The sequence below is a fragment of the Stylophora pistillata genome, chromosome 1 (assembly GCF_964205215.1).
Source record: "Stylophora pistillata chromosome 1, jaStyPist1.2, whole genome shotgun sequence".
Classification (NCBI taxonomy): Eukaryota; Metazoa; Cnidaria; class Anthozoa; order Scleractinia; family Pocilloporidae; genus Stylophora; species Stylophora pistillata.
The window spans coordinates 10,934,436-10,954,871 of record NC_142519.1 but is presented as its reverse complement, the minus strand read 5'-3'; the positions used below and the strand labels follow the sequence as shown (position 1 = coordinate 10,954,871).

The following is a 20,436-nucleotide window of genomic DNA, read 5'->3' as shown; positions in this document are numbered from 1 at the left end:
AACAATAAACACATTTTTTGATGGGAAAGTTCGTGTTAGTGATGGAAAACTGGATCGTATAATACTGCATATTTATTGTGATATTCAATTTACGATCTTGACCTTCTTTCTGCGGAAGGCTAAGGATTTGTTTCAGTCTTGCAGATGTTGACGATAGTGTTTCAAATGCACATTCATGTTTTGTTGTAAATATCATTACTTTTTTCTTGTGCAAAACTCGGTTAGTTGGCTGATAACTGACTCAGCAAAAGCAAGATTTCATCGTGGCTGTTTGACAAGAATGATAACCTATCTAAGTAACTTTTTTTGGCTATCCCTTGGTTCTCGATAAGAGATACTCTATCTTACTCTTTGCAAGGGAACTAAAGAGGGAAAAGAGTTAATCGAGTATGGCATCCAATCTGATTTTCTCCTTTGTATACAAGATAATTCAGTGGACTGCTTTGGTAAAAATAACGTTTGCTGTCTTCGCAGCAGCACCTAACTGCATTCAAACAAAAAGTCTTGTTTCAATCGATGACTCTTCTCTCTAGCTTTTTAGCAGACGAAGTCGAAATATCCTATTCTATGGTCTTTTCAGAGTTTATGGGTTCATAAGAAGGGATAACAGTCCCACGAAGGGATGGTTGAGCAGTCCCGTCTCTCTTAATAGTACTAAATTCATTAAGCAATGATCCACTGGTTTAATCTAGTTTCGGAGAGGTATCAAGCTAAATTTTTGGAATGTTTTTCCAGCGGCTTTGGGATAGCAAGATAAAGAGGATTTCCGTCGCATGTTGTTGAGGGACAGATCGCGGATTTTGGGGTAAATCTTGCTCTTTAGGACAAACCCCAAATTTTTCTTTCATCAGTAATGAGATGTCATCTGGGGTTTGCAGATTGAAATGTTAAAAAACACGGTTTTTTCTCCTTTGGTGGGTGACAATGGTGCGGCAAAGACGACAAAGAGAATTGCTGATGAGCACATGCAGCATGCAACTGAACTGCAGGCATTAAAAATGGACTAAACCATTTCTTTGTGTTTATTGATTGTCAAAATTGATTGCAGGATTACATTTTGACGTGTGTCTGTTTGGTATTGTTGTAATATTGCCGTTCTGTTTTATTGGGGTTGGGCTTCCTGTGCCTTGCCCACATTTTTGGATGACCAGCGGTTTCACTTTATGGCTACTTATTACCGTGACCCCCATCTTGTATTTAGTCTTTAGTTAGGTTCTTAGTGAAGTAAAGCCTATTTAAGGCTCGAATTCAACAGGTATTATACAATAAGCTGAATGATATACACATTTTTAATTGGTTATTAATCATGGTCTATATGGAGGACACACAAATAGATGACGTCATCATTAACAACATTTTACTTTGCTAGCATCTATAACAAGTAGTAAACTGCACCTCGTGCGCCAATGTTTTGTTTTTACTACATCTTGACGTCATCTGTGGTCTATTACTGAATAGACCCACGGCAACATGGAATTTATTTGTAAAATAGATCACAGATGACGTCAAGATGTGGTGAGAATAACTGCACTTATCTCATTAATCACTCAACTAAATCAAGTAGTAAGATCTAAACCTGAGGAGGCTAAAGTCTGTCCGGCGGAAATACTGTTTCAAAATTTGTCAAGTTGGGTCATAAACCTGATTTAACAAGCAAGAACTTTGTCATATTCGGCATGCACAGCGTAAATACAAGTATTTTTAACTATTAATCAATCGAATGAAACCCTATGAATGCTGCTTGTGACTGTTCTTCGAAGATGACATTAGCAATTCCTGGTTTTGAATACAAAGAGCAAGTTCTTTTCAAGAAACTAAAAGCGTCGCAAAAGAGATCGTCCTTACAGATGGAAAGACAAAGTTCATTTGTTGTGTTTAGGACAGAGTAGGCGGTACCGCCCAATTTCGCATCATAAAGGGTTACATCCTGGAGTTTAGAGGCGTTTATGTGTACCATAAAAGTGACTACATCCTTATCTGGCGTTAAAATGATCTCAAAGCTTTTTTCATTGTTTTGTCCACAAAATTCGCATATAGTTTGGCCATAATTATCATAAAATACGGCTGCAGTGCAGTTAGGGTCCTGAAGACAAGACGAGAGACATTGAGACTCTTTAACAGATCTCATAACAATGTAACCTGCCAAGCAACCAGAAATTGAGTAAGTCAAGTTGTACAGCAGATTTATATAAATAGAAAAGACAATGAGTAGATGACTACTTTTCTGCTTTTCAAAATTCCTAAGGCAGTATATATCTTACAAACTCGATCTTTTTTCAGTTTTCCCCTTATAATAAATCAGTCATCCTAAGAACATAGGCGTGGTTGTATCATATCTCACCGGCACTAGGGGAGCCAATTGACTGCGCAAACAAAAAATAAATATCCGTCAATTCAACATAATGTTCCATTATCATTCAAGCGGAAAAGCCGCCATTGCTAGGGAAAAGTATGATTCGGCACCGGTTAATTCGTATATTGGACTAAAGCATCGTTGGCTATGTTCGTATAGTGGCACTCAAACTTGAAAGGAGAAATCATTGGGCATTAAAACCACATTGTACATTTGAGAAAAGGGGTAAAAAATCCCTATATTCTCAGAGCTTACCACATAACTCAGTTTCACTTTTAGATTTTGGCCCGATTCCTCAAAATTGCTGTGACTGTCGGATATTTTGCAAGAACTTCAAAACGGGCCTAGTATGTTGTTTTGATCGCATATCTTCGGCAGATACATTTCCCTCCCAGACGGGGTAACATAATAGAATTTAAACAACAAACATATGAAATACATATATATGAACTGCGGTTACGAAACGTATATGTGCACGATCCTTCGCAGTAAAGCACTATTTAAGCAATAGTGAAAATCAGACCTGACCAGACCGCTGCACTAGTATCGCAGAGGTCAGTGGTTCGAATCCCGTACAGGCCTGAATTTTTTTCAGGTCTGATTTTCACTATTGCTTAAATAGTGCTTTACTGCGAAGGATCGTGCACATATACGTTTCATACCGCAGTTCATATATATGTATTTCATATGTTTGTTGTTTGATTTATCATCTTACGGGTTTATGTCGAATTAATTTGATGGCCTGCTCCCAGTTGGCTTGTTAGCTCAATTGGTAGAGCGCTGCACTAGTATCGCAGAGGTCAGTGGTTCGAATCCCGTACGGGCCTGAATTTTTTTCAGGTCTGATTTTCACTATTGCTTAAATAGTGCTTTACTGCGAAGGATCGTGCACATATACATAATAGAATTTCTCCATTAAATTTCATTTTGAAGTACCCCCTGCAAAAATTAATTTATCAAAACAATCGCCTAAGTTGTAAGGTTTCTTTGGAGTGTATTATCATGTCATGGTCTGGAGACAAGAAAATATAACTGTTAACAAATGAAGGTATAACTACCTCTATACACAGGGCTGACACCTTGAACTTCAAGATGGCATGAAGCCTCGCACGAATGCACGGTTCCCTTGATTGTCAGCGGTTGGCAATACAGTTGAGAAACGTTTGAAAGTTTTAGTCTTATTGCTGTGTAATCAAGTCCTGGCGGAAGGTTGTTAATAAACTGTCCAGTGAAAAGCTCTTCAATTCCAGAGAGAGAATACGGCATAGCAACAGGATTCTGTTGTACGGAGGATGCCCAAGTCATCGCATCACCGTTGGCAGGGGGTGTGGATCCCCTGGTATACGTGGTCGTCTCTACAGACTTCGCAAAGTTGGATGCAGCCTGACTTTGCTCTTTGTCCATAGAAAATCCTCCTCCGATTCTAAACAATCCCGAATAACTCGCCTGGGCTTCTACACTTATCTTGCTCTTCTTGAGCGACTGATAAGTAGTTTCACTTAGTCTGTGCTTCTGCGCAGATTTTGCACCAAACGTAACATCAGTGAAGAAATGGGTTCCATAATGTTCAATGAATTTATGGATTTCGTCTAAAGGGACCAGCGGATCAGCCAATTTTTTGACCCGAGCAATGAAACCGGGATCAAAAGGTGGTGGATTCGTAAAATCAATCATGCTGTAATAGTGGTGACACTCAGCTTGCGACAAGACAAACAAGAACTCTCCTGTTGACATGTCCGGAGACATCTTTGGTATAGCCGGCACTAGTAGAGAACTGAAAGCCCCAGCCGCCGCCTAGATAAAGTAAATCGTGTCATTAGCTAGTTAGTACTACTAGGCTAGGAGTCTGAGTAGACATACAGGCAGATAAAACTTTCATTGATACGAAAGACAATACCATGAGAGACATGTCGCAAGGGTGGAATAAGCCAGAGAAACCAGGCCTTCTAAATCACGCCAGGATGTTAATAATTACCTCCATCTCTTCGCTCCTGCGTTTGAGGGAAAAAAAGGTATTCCATTTGATTGGTCATTAATTGTTTCAGTCATCAACTTTGATTTGATTGTCTTCTTTCACTATTTTACTTTTGGTTTTCAAGTAGAATTAAGGCAAGATAACAAATGGGGAAATCTCGGACTGGGGCTAGTACACTTGAGAGTTTCCAGACTACTTCGGCTGCAAAGTTTTCCCCTATGTTTTAATTACGAATGGGTTGGGTGGGTTGGTGAGCACGTGATACGGAAACGATAAGACTAAAAGAGACGCCAAGTCAGCTATTGACCTAAACACAAGCTTTTTTGCCATTCCTAATAAATGCCAAGGTGGGAAAGGACAAAAGGCTGGACTTTGTTACATTGTCCTGGAAATAACTGACTGGAGAACTGAATGTTAAGGCTACCGGTTAGCTCAATGGATAGAGCGCCGGACTGTTGTGCGGGAGGTCGAGGGTTCGAGCCCCGGCCGGACCAGCACTCAAGGTCTTAAAAATAATTGAGAAGAATATGCTGCCTTTCTTTAACATCAAGAAATGGTTAGATATTCTAGTCTTCTCGGATAGGGACGAATAAATGGAGGTCCCGTCTCCTGCAGGGTTAGGGGTAGGAGACGTTAATTTCCCACACACGAGATTACTGTGTGATGGATGTCCTCCCCTGGGGTGGGATGGGTGGGTTTGCAGAGCCCCATTTAAACCAGCATATGCTGAACTGGGCATCTCTGCTAAAATATAGTTGATAAATAAATAAATAAATAAATAAATAAATCACTCTGAAATATTATATTCCTGACCCAACTTGCTATTTAAGTCGAAAAAAATGGAATCTCGTTTACCTTCGACTTTGGCTTGAGCGCTGAGGTGTTTAGACATTTCTTGCTTGTTCCGAACTAATTTAGACTGAAATGGCACCACACAAGATTCACTTGGGACAACAACGAAACCAACGAGAACAACGAACCGACAGTCGGAGGTTTTCCTCGCTTTGGAGTAGTCAGCTCTAAATATTGGATGTCTAAACCCAGGATCGCGCCCGTTGGCCAGAGGACAGACTGTAGTCTAGGTCAGGAAATGTCTTCTTCCAGTGTGTGTCACTGGTACAGTCTTGGACTTGAACATCCATTCGCAACCGCTGAAATTCACAAATAAACAGTTGTCATATTCGATGGAATATGATGTGGTGGTAAGAGAAAGTGATGGCGTACAATTTCCAATAACACAAACAGGAAAAAATTTTCAGTATTTCTGGACCTTTATTTGGTTTCGCTAGCTGAAGCGTTATTGTTCCTTCTAGAATGAAGCCCATTGGAAGCGAGCTTACACCGAAGAAAGGCAACTGGCACTCATTTACCAATAGGCCACGGCATCTCAGGCCCAAAAATTTAGCAGATAGAAACTAGTTCCTGTGGCACTTCATATAGATTTCTTTTCTATACCTATGTCTATTTTTTATGCCTGACTTATTCTTCGCAGACCTTGCATACTTTAGGGTATCATTCAGAAGTTACTGAAAGTGCGTTGTCCCATGAACCTTACCAAAGTCATAATACGTGAGTCCTATCTGGAATGGCGTTGGAAGTGAACCCACGGCAGACCTAAAAATGAATTTAGTATATACGTACATAGTTACCAATCTCCATCATCGTTATCTTCTGGAATACTCAGTAAAATGAAAGTTTTTGAATTTGACATTGCCTTTATGTTTGGACACAGAAAGTATTTCCTCGATATTGCTAAATTCAGTGAAAATAAATGTGTTAAATCTCAATACTGACCTAGAAAGCAACTAGCCTGTCACAACTTGGGAAACCACAACTACTATTACTGCCACTGTTGCAAAGGAGATTAAACCAATGTGGAACCATGAGTTCTGGAAAATGCAATTTATGTTCTTTTCAGGATTCATTAGAATTCATTCATCATGTAAATATAATGCAACGTATTAAAGAGGAAAGAATATTTCAAATGGTGTTAAAATACCACATCATTTCTACCAATTTCCGCTAATAAAATGGTATATATGAAATTGTCACACTAAGCACACTAAGAGATTCAAAACGAGAGAGGCCGATAAGCGACAGCTGTTAAAGAAGTACGGGTTTTGCTTCCCGTATCTTGAGTTGAAATCTAAATTGCAATGCGTGTGTGACAGGTGTCGGAGTCGTTAGCAAAAATTTTATAGTTTTTCAAAGCATTTTGTGCAGGCAAATTTCTAAAAGTTCAGGCCCCTCTTTGGAATTTTAAAACGCGAGGTCTATACTTTTTAATGGACTAGGTGACCGTTATATAGTTTATGGAGCATAGCTGTCATTCGATACACTCGGTGTAGTCTTTTTCATAGAGGACGGGGGGGGGGGGGGGAAGGGAAAATTAGACTTTCCTGAAGCTGTAGTCCGCTTGACCCTTTCCACTTTAGAATAAGCATTTATGTTCTCCACACAGTTGTCTTTACGTGTCCCATGGTACCGATAAGGATACTTTGTTTGATAATAAGAACCTTCAAGTCTTATATTGGTAATCATTTCCTTGATGATTATTATGAACTCTACATTTTAAAGTTTATCAAACAATGAAACTGTATTGAGTAATCTCAGCAGGTTTAACGTATCATGATAAGCAAACATTCATACAAATCAACTTTCTCAAGCTAATCGAGAAATACAGTCGAACCTGTACCAAGCGGCACCGTATTAAGCGGTTACCCTGCAATAGGTGGTCCAGGCGCGTAGCGTGGTCATTATGTTCAAGTACGCACAAGTACACATGATCTAGGAACCTAAGTAAACTGAGCGAAAAATACTGCGTTCTTTATTTCTTGTTCGAAATAGTTGTGTGAATACAAGCAAAAGAACAAAGCGTCTTGCCCTTATTTTGAGGAAACTTGGCGCAAACACAACATTGTTTTCAAAATTTCCTGGTCACTTCTAGTACGCACGTGCGTATATGCGTATAGGACGCTACGAGCCTGTGGTCGGTTGTCCAAATCCTTAATTTGTTTTCCCCGGCTTACTCACTGTAATTTTCACCTCTCAGATTAAGCGGTCGCCCTTTACTAAGTCCTAACGGCTTGCTTTTATTGTCTTCCATCTGCATTGAACGGTCACTGAAAGCTCAAATGAAACTATGAATAATCTTTTCAGGTGATTTTTTTAAATTCATGTTCTCTACCAAATTCAAAGTAAGTTAAGTAAGTTTAAATAAATAAGTAAGTAAGTTTAAAGTATATTTTTGAGCAAGATTCTGTACATTAAGGGGTCAATTATAGCATAAAGTGGCGTTGTTTATGGTTTTTTTTAATATCCCTTATCTGTGGAGCGCGTATTAACGGTCGACCTGTATTAAGCGCCATTCCAGAAGGTGAGCGCTAAATACAAGCTCGACTGTGCATATCAAATCTCCTACTTTGCTTTGTTTGGCCCCAGGAACGCTGTCATGACCTTGATCTTCCGTGGTATGGCCGTCTGTGCCTCTGGAAGAACCCAGTTTTCCAAATTCCGTACTTGTTTTGTCAGTTTTTGCCTAAAATAAATCCAAATCATTGAAAGAATTAGCCGGGTCACAGTTGTCAATTAAGATGTAAACTAAATTTAAAAATAGTTTTTAAATAATCTAGGCATATCGTGAACACTGGAAATAATTGTGCCAAATAAACTAAACTGAGCGGATTGGATAGGTAGGAAGAACCACGCCTGAATCATGTTCTGAAAGTAAATAGTTGATATTTGGCTTTTTGTGTAAAGTCTCTTTTTGTGTAAAGTCGCTTTTTGTGTAAAATCTCTGTGAAGAAACCGCCTCCCGGTTAGCTCAATGGATAGAGCTCTGTACTGATGTGCGGGAGGTTGGGGGTTCGAGCCCCGGCCGGACCAACACTCAAGGTCTCAAAAATAATTGAGAAGAATATGCTGCCTTTCTATAACATCAAGAAATGATTTAGATATTCTAGTCTTCTCGGATAGGGACGAATAAATGGAGGTCCCGTCTCCTGCAGGGTTAGGGGTAGAAGACGTTAATTTCCCACGCACGAGATTACTGTGTGATGGATGTCCTCCCCTGGGGTGGGATGTGTGTTGTTGTCTTGCGTTTCATACATGAGCCTCTGGCTCGGGCAATATGGATAACCATGCCCCACGTAAAGACATTAAACTTTGATTACTATTACTATTACTAGAATGGGGTCCGCAAAGCCACGGAATCAAGCTCGCCTGCACGCGTATTAAATACTTATTAAGACGAAAGATAAAGTACGTTGACATCTTTCTTATAACATATGCTCAATATGCCCCTCCGATTGATATCGGCAAACTTGTGTTCTGTGTATATTTTACGATCAAGCTCAAAATTTAACATCCTTGTTTAGTAATTAAGGGCTAACTTCTTTACCATATTGTTCTCGACTCTGTGCGTCTTGATCTACCCACCACCAGATATTCTTACAAAAAGCTTACTTCACTCCGAGAACATTCCTTTACGGACCAAGTGTCCAACTCGACTGAAAATAACACGTTTACCCGCGAGGTGTTTTTTTTATAACAATGTAATAATTATTCGTAGTTTATTTCCTGGGAAAAATATATGGCCAAATTGAAGTGTTTATGTGGCCAAAATGACCTGTGATAACAATGTTCTTGTCGAGGCAGTTTTTGCTCACGATATCACAAACTATCATAAGCATGCAATCATAACGATAAATATTTAAACAGTACTCACTGCCAGAAATATAAAAAAGTTTTACATCAGTTTCTTCTTTTATTTTGCTGACATGACTGAGTTGGTAACACGTTTACCCTCGCGGTGTTTTTTTTATAACGATGTAATAATTATTCGTAGTTTATTTCCTGGAGAAAAAATATGGCCCAATTGAAGTGTTTATGTGGCCGAAATGACCTGTGATAACAATGCTCTTGTCGAGGCAGTTTTTGCTCACGATATCATAAACTATCATAAGCATGCAATCATAACTAAAAATATTTAAACTGTAGTCACTGTCAGAAATATAAAAAAGATTTACCTCATTTCTTTCTTTTATTTTGCTGACATTACTGAGTTGGTAACACGTTTACCCTCGAGGTGTTCTTTTATATCAATGTAATGATTATTCGTAGTTTATTTCCTGGGAAAATAATATCATGGCCAAATTGAAGTGTTTATGTGGCTGAAATGACCTGTGATAACAATTTTCTTGTCGAGGCAGTTTTTGCTCCCGATATCATAAACTATCATAAGTACTCAATCATAACTAAAAATGTTTAAGCTGTACTCACTGCCAGAAATATAAAAAAGATTTACCTCATTTTTTTCTTTTATTTTGCTGACGTTACTGAGCTGGTAACACGTTTTCCCCTGAGGTGTTTTTTATAACAATGTCTTTTTTACAACAATGATTATTCGTAGTCTATTTCCTGGGAAAAAAGCGTGGCCAAATTGAAGTGTTTATGTGGCCGAGATGACTTGTGATAACAATGTTATTGTCGAGGCATTTTTTGCCCATGATATCATAAAATATCATAGTCACTTAATCATAATCATAGATATTTAAACTGTACGTAATGCCAGAAATATTATACATGTCTCTTAAATTGTGACTGAGATATTTCCTTTGAGGAAAAGAAGTAGTACATGCCTGTTACTAAGGCAAACAACTACTGAATTAAGAGATATTTCCAATTCATCACAGGCATTCCTGAGCATATATTAGATTATAAGAAGGTGTTTTCAATAGCCTTTGGATCTACAATTTCACTACTGATTTATGCTCCAACTTTTTAAGGGAAGGATACAGAGGCATTCTTCCGTTACTGGTCACGCCAATAGTCTATTTTATATTTGTGTGCTTGGTTGCCAAGCCTTTGAATGGGAGTGAGGCTAGGGTTGACCTTGTTACGGATACAAACCTTGCTGCCTTTCAAATGTAAATCACTTTGTTATCATGCTAAGCAGATACAGGTCTCTATCACAACAAGGTCACCTTCAGCCTCACTCTGAATCAAAGGCTTGGGAACTAAGTACACAACTGTAAAATGGCCTATTCACATTCCACAAACAAAATTTTTAAATGCAACGATGAGCACCAGCCTGGGCTTTCGGAATTCACCTTTCTGATATTTGGATAAATGCATATGCTCTAACACTTAACTGTGAAGACCGTAGAAGGGAGCTTAATCATATACCAAGCTAGTGGATAACATGAAATTTCATAAGAGCATCAAAATATCTCGTTCTTGATGAGCCAATGCCGGATTAATTCATAGTTATATTATAAACATGTTTAAACGAGATTTGCGTCATGCACTCTTTCGAAAGGCAATGATGAAAAAGATGTATTTTAAAAATTATGAACTAACAGCCAAAAGCGTGCAGACCTGACAATATGCATTCCTACTGAAATAAATATGATAAGAATTCCACCGTATTTGACAACGTCGCCTGGATTCCCGAGGTTTTCATGGGTAAGAAAAAATGAAGAGACCATGGAAACGAGGATGATGCGGTAACGATCAAGCCACCACTTTTGCCAATGTTGAGACAAGAATACTTATGATTATCCTTTTGTATTCAGGCCTTGCACGAGACATATTTTACATGAAGACTATGGAAAGGAAGCTCTCTTTTGGAATATTCTTCCTTATTATCTTCGGCAGTATATCAGAATGTAGCTCTATAGATGGTTCATTGGTTGGCTGCGAGTGTAATATTGCCAACGCTTGTGGTTCACAAGGAAAACCGCATAACAACTTGGCAGAGCTCTTGCCAAAAGGTTTGGAACAGTTCGGCTATAAAGTTCAGTCGACGATAAACCTGGCTCATGCTTGTGAAGATGGTGTGGTAGCGATCCTGTTTGATCTTAACGCCGAAATTCCACTTTACTCAGCTACTAGAATGACAGGGCAACAGCTATCGGCAGAAAGCTCCGGTGGTCGACCCACTAACTATTTCCGGTCAAGCAAGGCAATAACGAGAAAGTATCAACAGAAAAAGAAAGATTACAACCGAGCTCTTCATCGAAAACTTCGCGTTAAAATGAATGGCGAGAAAACTCTTGTCGTTGATAGGAAATGGGCTAAGAAGTCTGTGCGCGTGGCTAAGAAGTCTGTGCGAGTGGCTAAGAAATCTGTGCGCGTGGCTAAGAAGTCTGTGCGCGTGGCTAAGAAGTCTGGGCGCGTGGCTAAGAAGTCTGTGCGCGTGGCTAAGAAGTCTGTGCGTGTGGCTAAGAAGTCTGTGCGCGTGGCTAAGAAGTCTGTGCGTGTGGCTAAGAAGTCTGTGCGCGTGGCTAAGAAGTCTGTGCGAGTGGCTAAGAAGTCTGTGCGCGTGGCTAAGAAGTCTGTGCGTGTGGCTAAGAAGTCTGTGCGCGTGGCTAAGAAGTCTGTGCGCGTGGCTAAGAAGTCTGTGCGAGTGGCTAAGAAGTCTGTGCGCGTGGCTAAGAAGTCTGTGCGTGTGGCTAAGAAGTCTGTGCGCGTGGCTAAGAAGTCTGTGCGCGTGGCTAAGAAGTCTGTGCGTGTGGCTAAGAAGTCTGTGCGCGTGGCTAAGAAGTCTGTGCACGTGGCTAAGGAGTCTGTGGCTAAGGCTGAGGGGGTTGATGTTTGCATCCCCCCAATCTTGCAATCAGAAATTGACAAAGGGCCGCACTTGGTTGCGTCAAACTACGGAAGAGGTAAGAAGAAGAGAATGCTAGCAACATTCACCTGCACAAACGTTATTTCTCAGTTTGGACGTTTTAATTCTGGCCCATAGCAAGGGTGTGAAACCAAACTTATTGAGTGGGGAAGAAACAATTGTGCGTTTGACGGAGCCCAGAATGTGAAAATGTACATCGTGGTTGATGCAGTTCCGTCAACAGTATATGGAGCCTCCGAGGCACGATGGTTCGGCGAAGAAGGTTTCAGTAATAACAAGGATAATAATGGTTTCCCTGTGAACTTTCCAAAATACCTATGGACTGTAGCCTGCTGTACTTATAAATGCAAGAATGTCCAAGAAACGATAAACGCTGCCTTTGGTAGAATGAATGACCCTGGAGATCACCCCTGTGATAAATTGAATATACCTGCACTTAGTCGATATTTGTCAACAAATGTTAAGGGAAATATCAACCCATTTCCAAATAGTCCTCAGTGTTACATTGAGAATAACTACAACCCTTTGCAATGTTAGGGGAGGCGCGGTGGTCTCATGGTTAGTGCGCTCGACTCCGCATCGAGTGGTCCGGGTTCGAGCCCCGGCCGGGGACATTGTGTTGTGTTCTTAGGCAAGATACTTTACTCTCACAGTGCCTCTCTTCACCCAGGTGTATAAATGGGTACCGGCAATTTAATGCTGGGGGTAACCCTGCGATGGACTAGCATCCCATCCAGGGGGGAGTAGAAATACTCCTAGTCGCTTCATGCTACAGAAACCGGAGTTAAGCACCGGCCTAATGGGCCACTAGGCTCGTAAACAGACTGTACTTACTTTACTTTGCAATGTTAGGGGACCAAAGTCATGATGTCGATCTTAAACTTCTGTCAACCAAGCCCCATGAGCATGATTAGAAACTTGTAGCATACTCTTAGAGATACATTGTAATGCTTCTTTTGTTTATTATTATTTTTTTTGTTTCTTTTCTTATTTTGTTTTGCAGAGGTGCTACGGTTGGGCTAATAAATTTGCTAATGTCGTGGATAGATCTTTCGTACGGCGCCAGTAGTCAGAGCGCGTTTCTATTGAGTTTTTTTCAAACCAAAACCACGAGAATTACAGTGGCCAATCAGATATAAGGAAATTATGAGAACTAATTGTAAAATCTTCCGATCCCCTTTAAGCGCGGGAAAACGGGAGTAACCAAGTTGCGATTGAATTGCATTCCCAACTGATTGATAGAAAAAAAGCGGTCCAGTTTTCTCAGTCAATCCGTAACGATCGTGAAGCAAAACCAGGGCAACCGATTGGAAATTGCACGATTGACTTCTTGAGCCGGGGGAGGGGAGGGTAGGGTTCAATGGTTAATCCAAATCCCTTCCTCCTATGAACATGGGGGTTATACTAATTTATATTAATAATAATGACTACGCATTCTTTCTCTTGTAGGCCCCATCTATTGAGAGAACTGAGCCTGTTCTTAGCCATAGCTACTTCTGAAAATTCAAGTTTTTCAACTGCGGAAATTCCTTAGTGCTGTTATTTAAGCACTTCATTGTTTCATTCCAGCGTTACAGTGTGGTGAAGATCGCTGTACGATTTCTTTTTTACAGATAGACAATATGTAAGAAAACTGATCTAAATTGTTAGTTTTAAACTGAGAAAGTTCTATAGAGGGAACATTTTCACTTATTCAATGGAATGAATTTTAAAGTTGTACAAATTTTCCATCCTACTGAGACGAGTTGCACTTTGGTCAAGATCTTAATCCAATCAAGAACATCCTCCACTCTCTCATGTTAGAATAAGTGTTTACTGGTCGAGTCTGATGTCGAAAATAACGTGGATATGCTTTTAAAAACTCCGTGGAAATTGCAATATTCACTGTTATTGGGAGGCGGAATGTCCGTGTTTTAGGATGTCACACCATGCGCTAGGTATTAGCTTATTTTGGGAGGCTCATGGCTCGAGAGTTGCGTGACATTTCACAACCGTTGCTTTGACGACAATGAAAGTGCCCGTTCTTCAGTAGTGATTTTATTTTATTTAACCATAATACTAGAACAGAAAGACTGGGTCTGGCTGTACAAGCTGCCACTGATTAATTCACTTCGCTAAATCAACCTATGGAAAATGAAATATAGATTGAAAGTGTCATTATCTGAAAAGTAATGGTATGATCCAGTGTTAACTTTACTTAGCGATTATTGTGTAACTGGTCCTGAAACAGTTTGTACTGGCGTCTCTGACTACTTGTTACATGTCACACATAATGAGTGCGAGGAACCTCTTTGCACTTCTAGTCGGACATTGGTTTACTTTGTTCTTTATCATTAACACAGGTGGGTCTTCATTGTCTTCATTGTTATTCTTGACTTAAAATCCTTAGATAGTTTCTCAGTCTGCGATGTAATAAGGTTTACTCCCTGAACAGCATAGCGTGGCGACTTATCGTCTCTCTCCCGAATCAGCTGAGAGGCTTAACCACATGTTACACGTCAAAACGGGGATCATGGAGGAAATTTTGGTCAATCAGTCTAAAACTGAAGAACTTTGACATATAATCATCAAGTGCGTTGAACGCGGAAGAAGTCGCATTAGAGTGGAACGGCGTCAGATAATGAGGCGGGCAGCCTCGAGGCCGGCTACAAAGTCGGTATTGTCTATCTTCTTGAGAAAGAAAATAGATAAATTTTTAAAATAGAAGAGATTGACTGAGCACCTGCCGTGGTCCGTGTTGTCGACTGACTTAGGGATCTGTTAAGTAGTTTTTAGCTTATTTTTTGAGCTACAACCGTTTAAAGTGATTGATAATATACTTTAGTCTGTTAAAAGTTGTCGCCATGGATCGGAAGTCACTAAACTGGTACAAATAATCATGGTTTCCCGCTTTATTCAGTTAAACGATCAGTCGACATTTTTTAGTCGAGTTAGCAATTAGTGATATGGTTCCCCGCCAGCGAATTATGTGGTTCTTCAGCGCTTAGGGCCCTAAAGAAGAACATCAGAACACGAGTTAGAGTATAATATATAAATATATATATAATTCAAACTGGCTAAAATGAAACACACATGATTCCCTGTAACTCTGAGTTTCGTGCTATCTGGCTTTTCGTGCTACCTGACTTTCTAACAGCATTTACGGCAATCCCCCACAATAAATATATATACTTATAAATAAATGTGAGGGTAGAGCCTACCTTGGCATAAAGTGATCAATGCTGCGTTAGAAACAACTAATTATTATTTTTGTTTCGCTTTCGGCGAAGAAACTAAAATTTGTAATTATTTAAAAGCCAGATACTATGAACATGAATTTACCAAGGAATCCTCTTTCATTTCTTTCAACAGAGACGATCAAGGTTAGAAGGAAAACTGTTTATGTGTCAAGCTCTGAAGGTACCGATTCTGTGAAATGCGGACCGAAGATTTTACCGTGCAGGACGCTTGCGCGCGGAGTCGAGGTCGCTGACCGAAATGCTCACATATTCTTGGACGGAACATTTGACAACCTTACTTGTGGAAGGGTACGCAATCATAAGCGTTTTAAAAAAGGGGAGATTTACAGAACGGTAAATGGAATATTGCAATTTGTTGCCTATCGCTCTCATGCTCTTGTAAACTGCGACGATTCGCTCAGGTTTTCAGCCATTTCGTTAAATAGACAAAAGTTTAAAGTGAAGTTCACCGGCATCATGTTCCACAATACCTCTATGACTTTCACCGACATCTCTGTAGAATTTGACAACTGCACTTTTTCTCAAAGCATTCATCCTTTAAATATATGGCTTTCACTCAGAGCTAATGTGACAGTGGTTGTCAAAAATTCTTCTTTTTTCAACAACGTAGGAGGAATTCGTTTACGACAATTGGGTACACTTACGAAGTATGAATCCCTAGACTTTGCAAAACACCACGAAAATCCGTCCCTTCTAAAGGATAACCGAGGTAGATGTATGCCTCTTCAGGTTGGAATAGATATATTTTGCAGTGATACGATATTTTCAGAAAACACAGGTCCTCTATTCGAAAACGCTGTTAACTCATCACAGACAAACGAACTATACCACCGAATTACGTTCGTAAAGAATTCAGCTCCTTCAAACTGTTTGTACACTTCAAAAGCAAAGTTCCACAAAGCTTTATTTGATGAGTTAGTCTGCGTCGATAACATATATACTCAATGTATTTGTATAAATTCCAAGGTGGTTTCGCTGGAAATTTTTCGTTCTTATATGAGTGGAAACATCGTTTATAATCAGCACGATGCAGATATTTCGGATTGGCCCAGTGTTTTCATAACTGCAGTCTCAGGTCAAGTTCGCGTGTTTGAAACAGTGTGGAAAAATAATGCAATTTGCTTTTACCTGAAATGTACCTGCAATGTTAATTTCTCCAAAGTGAATATTACCGGCTCGACCTTAGAAAGTGCGATAACTATTTTATCTGGTGACGCGTCAATAAATGACGACGCTGTCTCTCAGATGAAGATACAACTTGAACATTGTCTATTTAGGTTGAACGTGAAAAAGCATATAAGAATCGAATCGACACTTCCTTTTCTGCACCTCCTTTTAAAAGATATAAAAATAAACGGTGAACAAATGGAAAAAAGCGGAACAAATTCTGTGTTAGACGTCCTAATAGACACAACTGCATTGGGATCGTCAATACGGCTGTGCGATTTCGTGGTCACGAATGCTGTTGGTTCGACATCAGTCGTGTTTATGATTCGCTCAAATAATTCTAACAACGTGGAAATCGTTAACGGTGTTTTTCGTAATATAAGCAGTGTCTTCTCAGACAGATACCCGGCGAGAGTAAGTCCATTGTCAATTTATATGTCCAAGGATGCGCTTATAAAAGACAAAGACTGCAACAGTTCATATCTACGTTTCTCGTACATCAATAGAATTACAATTTTTAACACAACATTTAAGGATAACATCGGACGGTCAACGGGTGGTTTCTTTCTTTCTTCAGGTAACGGCACCATTCGCAACTGTTACTTTGAAAATAACTACGCGATAGAAAGTGGCGGGCATATTCACGTTGCAGAAGAGCGCGCGATGCTTCAAATTGAAAATTCCATTTTGAGGCAGACTTCAGCTGAAACAGTATTCAACGGAGAAACTTTTACACACGATACATCTGTGTATTCAGAGAGCGCTGGTTCACTTCAACTTAGAAAAACATCGATTGTTGCAGAATTGGACAAAGACTCTTATCGGTTACTGTCAGTAACAAGGGCCGGTCTAGTAAAGTTTGATAATTTCAGCAAAATACGATGCGAAATAGGAAGTTTTTTGAGAGTGGACAACTTTTCGCATTTCATGTTCGTACCTAGTTCGTCTGAGAACCCAGAGTGTAGGTTAAAAACAACGGTAATGACGATATCATGTCATCAGTGCCTTGCAGGTTTTTATAGTCTCCAGCGAGGGGAAATACGAGGTCTTCCTAAAAAGGAAGTGTTGGTGAACTCTGACCTATTTTGTTCACCATGTCCTTATGGAGCGAACTGTTCTCGAAACATTGAAGCCAAACCGAACTTTTGGGGATATCCCGAATTAGATAACCCGAGGTCGCTGAAGTTTGTTCATTGTCCAGCACATTATTGCAGACGAGCTGGCAAAGGAGACAAAACTGACTTGTCCATCTATAATAGTTGCCGTGGCAACCGAGATGGCGTCATGTGTGGAAGGTGCAAGCCAGGGTACACAGAAACTCTGTTCTCCAAGAAATGTCAGCGCGTTGAAAAATGTAACGATCTCTGGATTTGGCCTCTGATTACAATTTACGCTGTAGTAATGGCATTGTTACTTATTCACAAACCACCCATTATACGATTCCTTATCAAAAACATCCTCTGGTTTGCGAAGTCGTCTAGAAATCGAACGGAGTATGTATCCCTTGATGAGCCCGACCATTACAACAAAGGCTACAAAAAGATCGTATTTCATTTCTATCAAATTTCCAGTTACTTGAATGTGGAACCAATCTCTGATGCGATCAAACAAACTGCTAGTGTAGTCAAAGAGGCGACACCTCTAGTTACTTTTTTCTCCGGCATCTTTAATTTTAGTCCAAGAGTTTCCAGTGGAGGCTATGGCTGTCCTTTTCCAGGACTGAACGTAATGACGAAAGAGATGATCCTCTCCTCAGGAGTATTTGCAACTTTAATCAGTGTACAGGCGATACTGATTTTACACTTTACTTGGAACAAGTTGAGGGGCCGACCAGACCCACCCTTAGCGCCCTACGTTTCTGCGACCTTGGAGACATTGTTGCTGGGTTGTGCAACATTGGCCAACACAGCCTTGAGGCTACTAACATGTGTCCCTGTCCTGGGTGAGAGCAGATTGTACTATGACGGCAACATTAAGTGCTGGCAATGGTGGCATTACTTATTTTTGTTCTACGTCGTTGTATTTCTTCTCCCATTTATCGCAGTTATCTACTGGGGCGCGATGAAGCTGCAAAGTGGTTTAATTTCTGTGGGACACTTCATTGGAGCGTGTTTTTTCCCGCTATGTTTCATTTCTTTATGGATCATTCAAAAACTATTTTTCCCGAGAAACCAACGACAATGCCAGGAAGTAAGCTTGAGCGAGACGCGTGTTGAGGTATTGAAAGTCCTCCATGATTCATTTCGCCCACCACGCCGCCACAAGAGAGGCTCTTTGTATTGGGAGAGCGTTCTGATTGGCCGCAGATTCCTGATCCTTTCATACCAGGTCTTCTTCCCAGATCCTCTCGTCCGTCTGTTTTTTATGGACATCACGTGTCTGTTCGTCTTCGCCTGGCACTTGACAGTGAAACCGTTTCGTGACAGAAAAGCTAACGTCATTGAAGCTATCTCTCTTGCTTTCTTGGTTGTCATAGCGACCATAAATCTAATTCAAGCTAATTTTCTATCGGCCGGTGTGACCCCCCAAGGACCCGTGAAAAGGCGTGTGATAATTTTGCAACAGGTCGAGATCTGCCTGTTAGCAATCGTGCCTCTTTTGTTGGGATTCCTTTGTATCTTCGCTATTGCCTCTCAGTTGGTTCGAATCTTAGTCCTTCTCTTTGGACTTGTACGCTTCGTCTTCCGTCGTGTGGTTCCCCTTCTCATTATCCGGAGGGTGAGGTCTCGGCAGCATCCCCATTGAAGGAACCCGCGCCCTTCAGGAAGTCTTAAAGGTTACACCAGTGATCTTGCTAATAAAAAGAACTGTGTTTGGATGCATTTTACGAATTCTGAAATTATCTACTAGAGATTAGCTTTAGCTGAATATGCTCCTGGACCAAAGAAGATACAATTTCCACGATGTACATCCTAGAAAAAAAATGAACATTTTATTTTTGGTAATTTGATTTAGTGATTGTATCCTCGTTAATAAACATAGAAAGCGTATGAATTTTCAAGAACACCTGTACAGTAGATTATCGCTCACTAAACCCTTTGCTCTGTTATTGACCTTCTCGTGAACATCGCAGACATGACCGTTGCAGTTCCCTGGAGCAACCGACTAACTTTCTTTCATTAAGTAGACGATCTATTTCGCGACTTAACTGGTGAACAGTTATTTGTATGAATTTCATCTTAGAGTTCTAGAAAGACTTTTTGTTGTAGCAGTTATAAGTGTGATTCTTTGATAAACTAATCATGGAAACTATGATGACAGAGAAAAGGGTACTGATTGTTAATGATTCCATTGTTCCATTCTCTTAAACTTCTTGTTGGCAACAAGTTCGAACGTAAATAGTATGTAATGTAAAGTAATGATTAAAATAATATCCACTGCCCTTGTTCTGTTCAGACTACTAAAATGTTTTTGTTCCGACTACTAAAATATTCTGTTCAGACTACTAAATTAACTTCAAGCGAAAAGCACATATTTTTATATACCATAATAGTAACGCAACAAAAAATGTCCTCAGTAGGGTGGTCCCGTCATAAGTCCAGTCTCACTGGGGGCGTGAGATCCTCTCACTGCGGGTCCGGACCCGAACAGCCCTTACAGGTCTCCGGTAGAAGCAGAACTCACCTTGTGTTAAACGACCCTGAAGATTTCCCTTTTTTATAGGTGGAAAATATCTCTCTTGACCTGATATCTGTCAAAGAATATCAAGGGAGTGATAGACCCATTTCCGTTTACCGTATTTATGAACTTTTTTTTTAACCATTTTCTTTGTAAACTCTTCATCCACAGCTGTAGGTCGTTTGAAGCACTGTTAGCCGTCTGGAGAAAACGCTCTCAATCTCTATCGAAAGAGCTCAAACTGAAACACTAATCTGAATAGTACACTAATCAATACTGCATCTCGGTCTGAGTTGCTCAGTAAATTTCAGTGAAGAGCTGAAGGACTGAAGCGAAGTAGTTTTTTCCTCCCTGCGCCCTATTAAGTCATAATGATTCAGAAAGCGGAAGTTTTAAACAGCACACAGGTGAAAAAACACCACGTATCAGTCAATTAACACTCCATTTCACCTTA

The 20,436-nt window shown here is 40.1% G+C and overlaps 1 protein-coding gene and 2 pseudogenes across 1 annotated transcript; 2 read left to right on the top strand and 1 right to left on the bottom strand.

Moving 5' to 3' along the window:
- Positions 1–1,021: 1,021 nt before the first annotated feature.
- Positions 1,022–5,559, bottom strand: LOC148741196 (uncharacterized; annotated as a pseudogene).
- Positions 5,560–10,935: 5,376 nt separating this feature from the next.
- LOC148741195 (uncharacterized) lies at positions 10,936–12,795 on the top strand (annotated as a pseudogene).
- A 1,172-nt stretch (positions 12,796–13,967) lies between these two features.
- Positions 13,968–19,746, top strand: LOC148741194 (uncharacterized). Its single transcript, XM_088736073.1, has 2 exons — positions 13,968–14,300; positions 15,310–19,746. The coding sequence occupies exons 1-2, from the start codon at positions 14,219–14,221 to the stop codon at positions 19,107–19,109; spliced, it is 3,882 nt and encodes a 1,293-aa protein (XP_088592199.1). The 5' UTR covers positions 13,968–14,218; the 3' UTR covers positions 19,110–19,746.
- Positions 19,747–20,436: the final 690 nt, after the last annotated feature.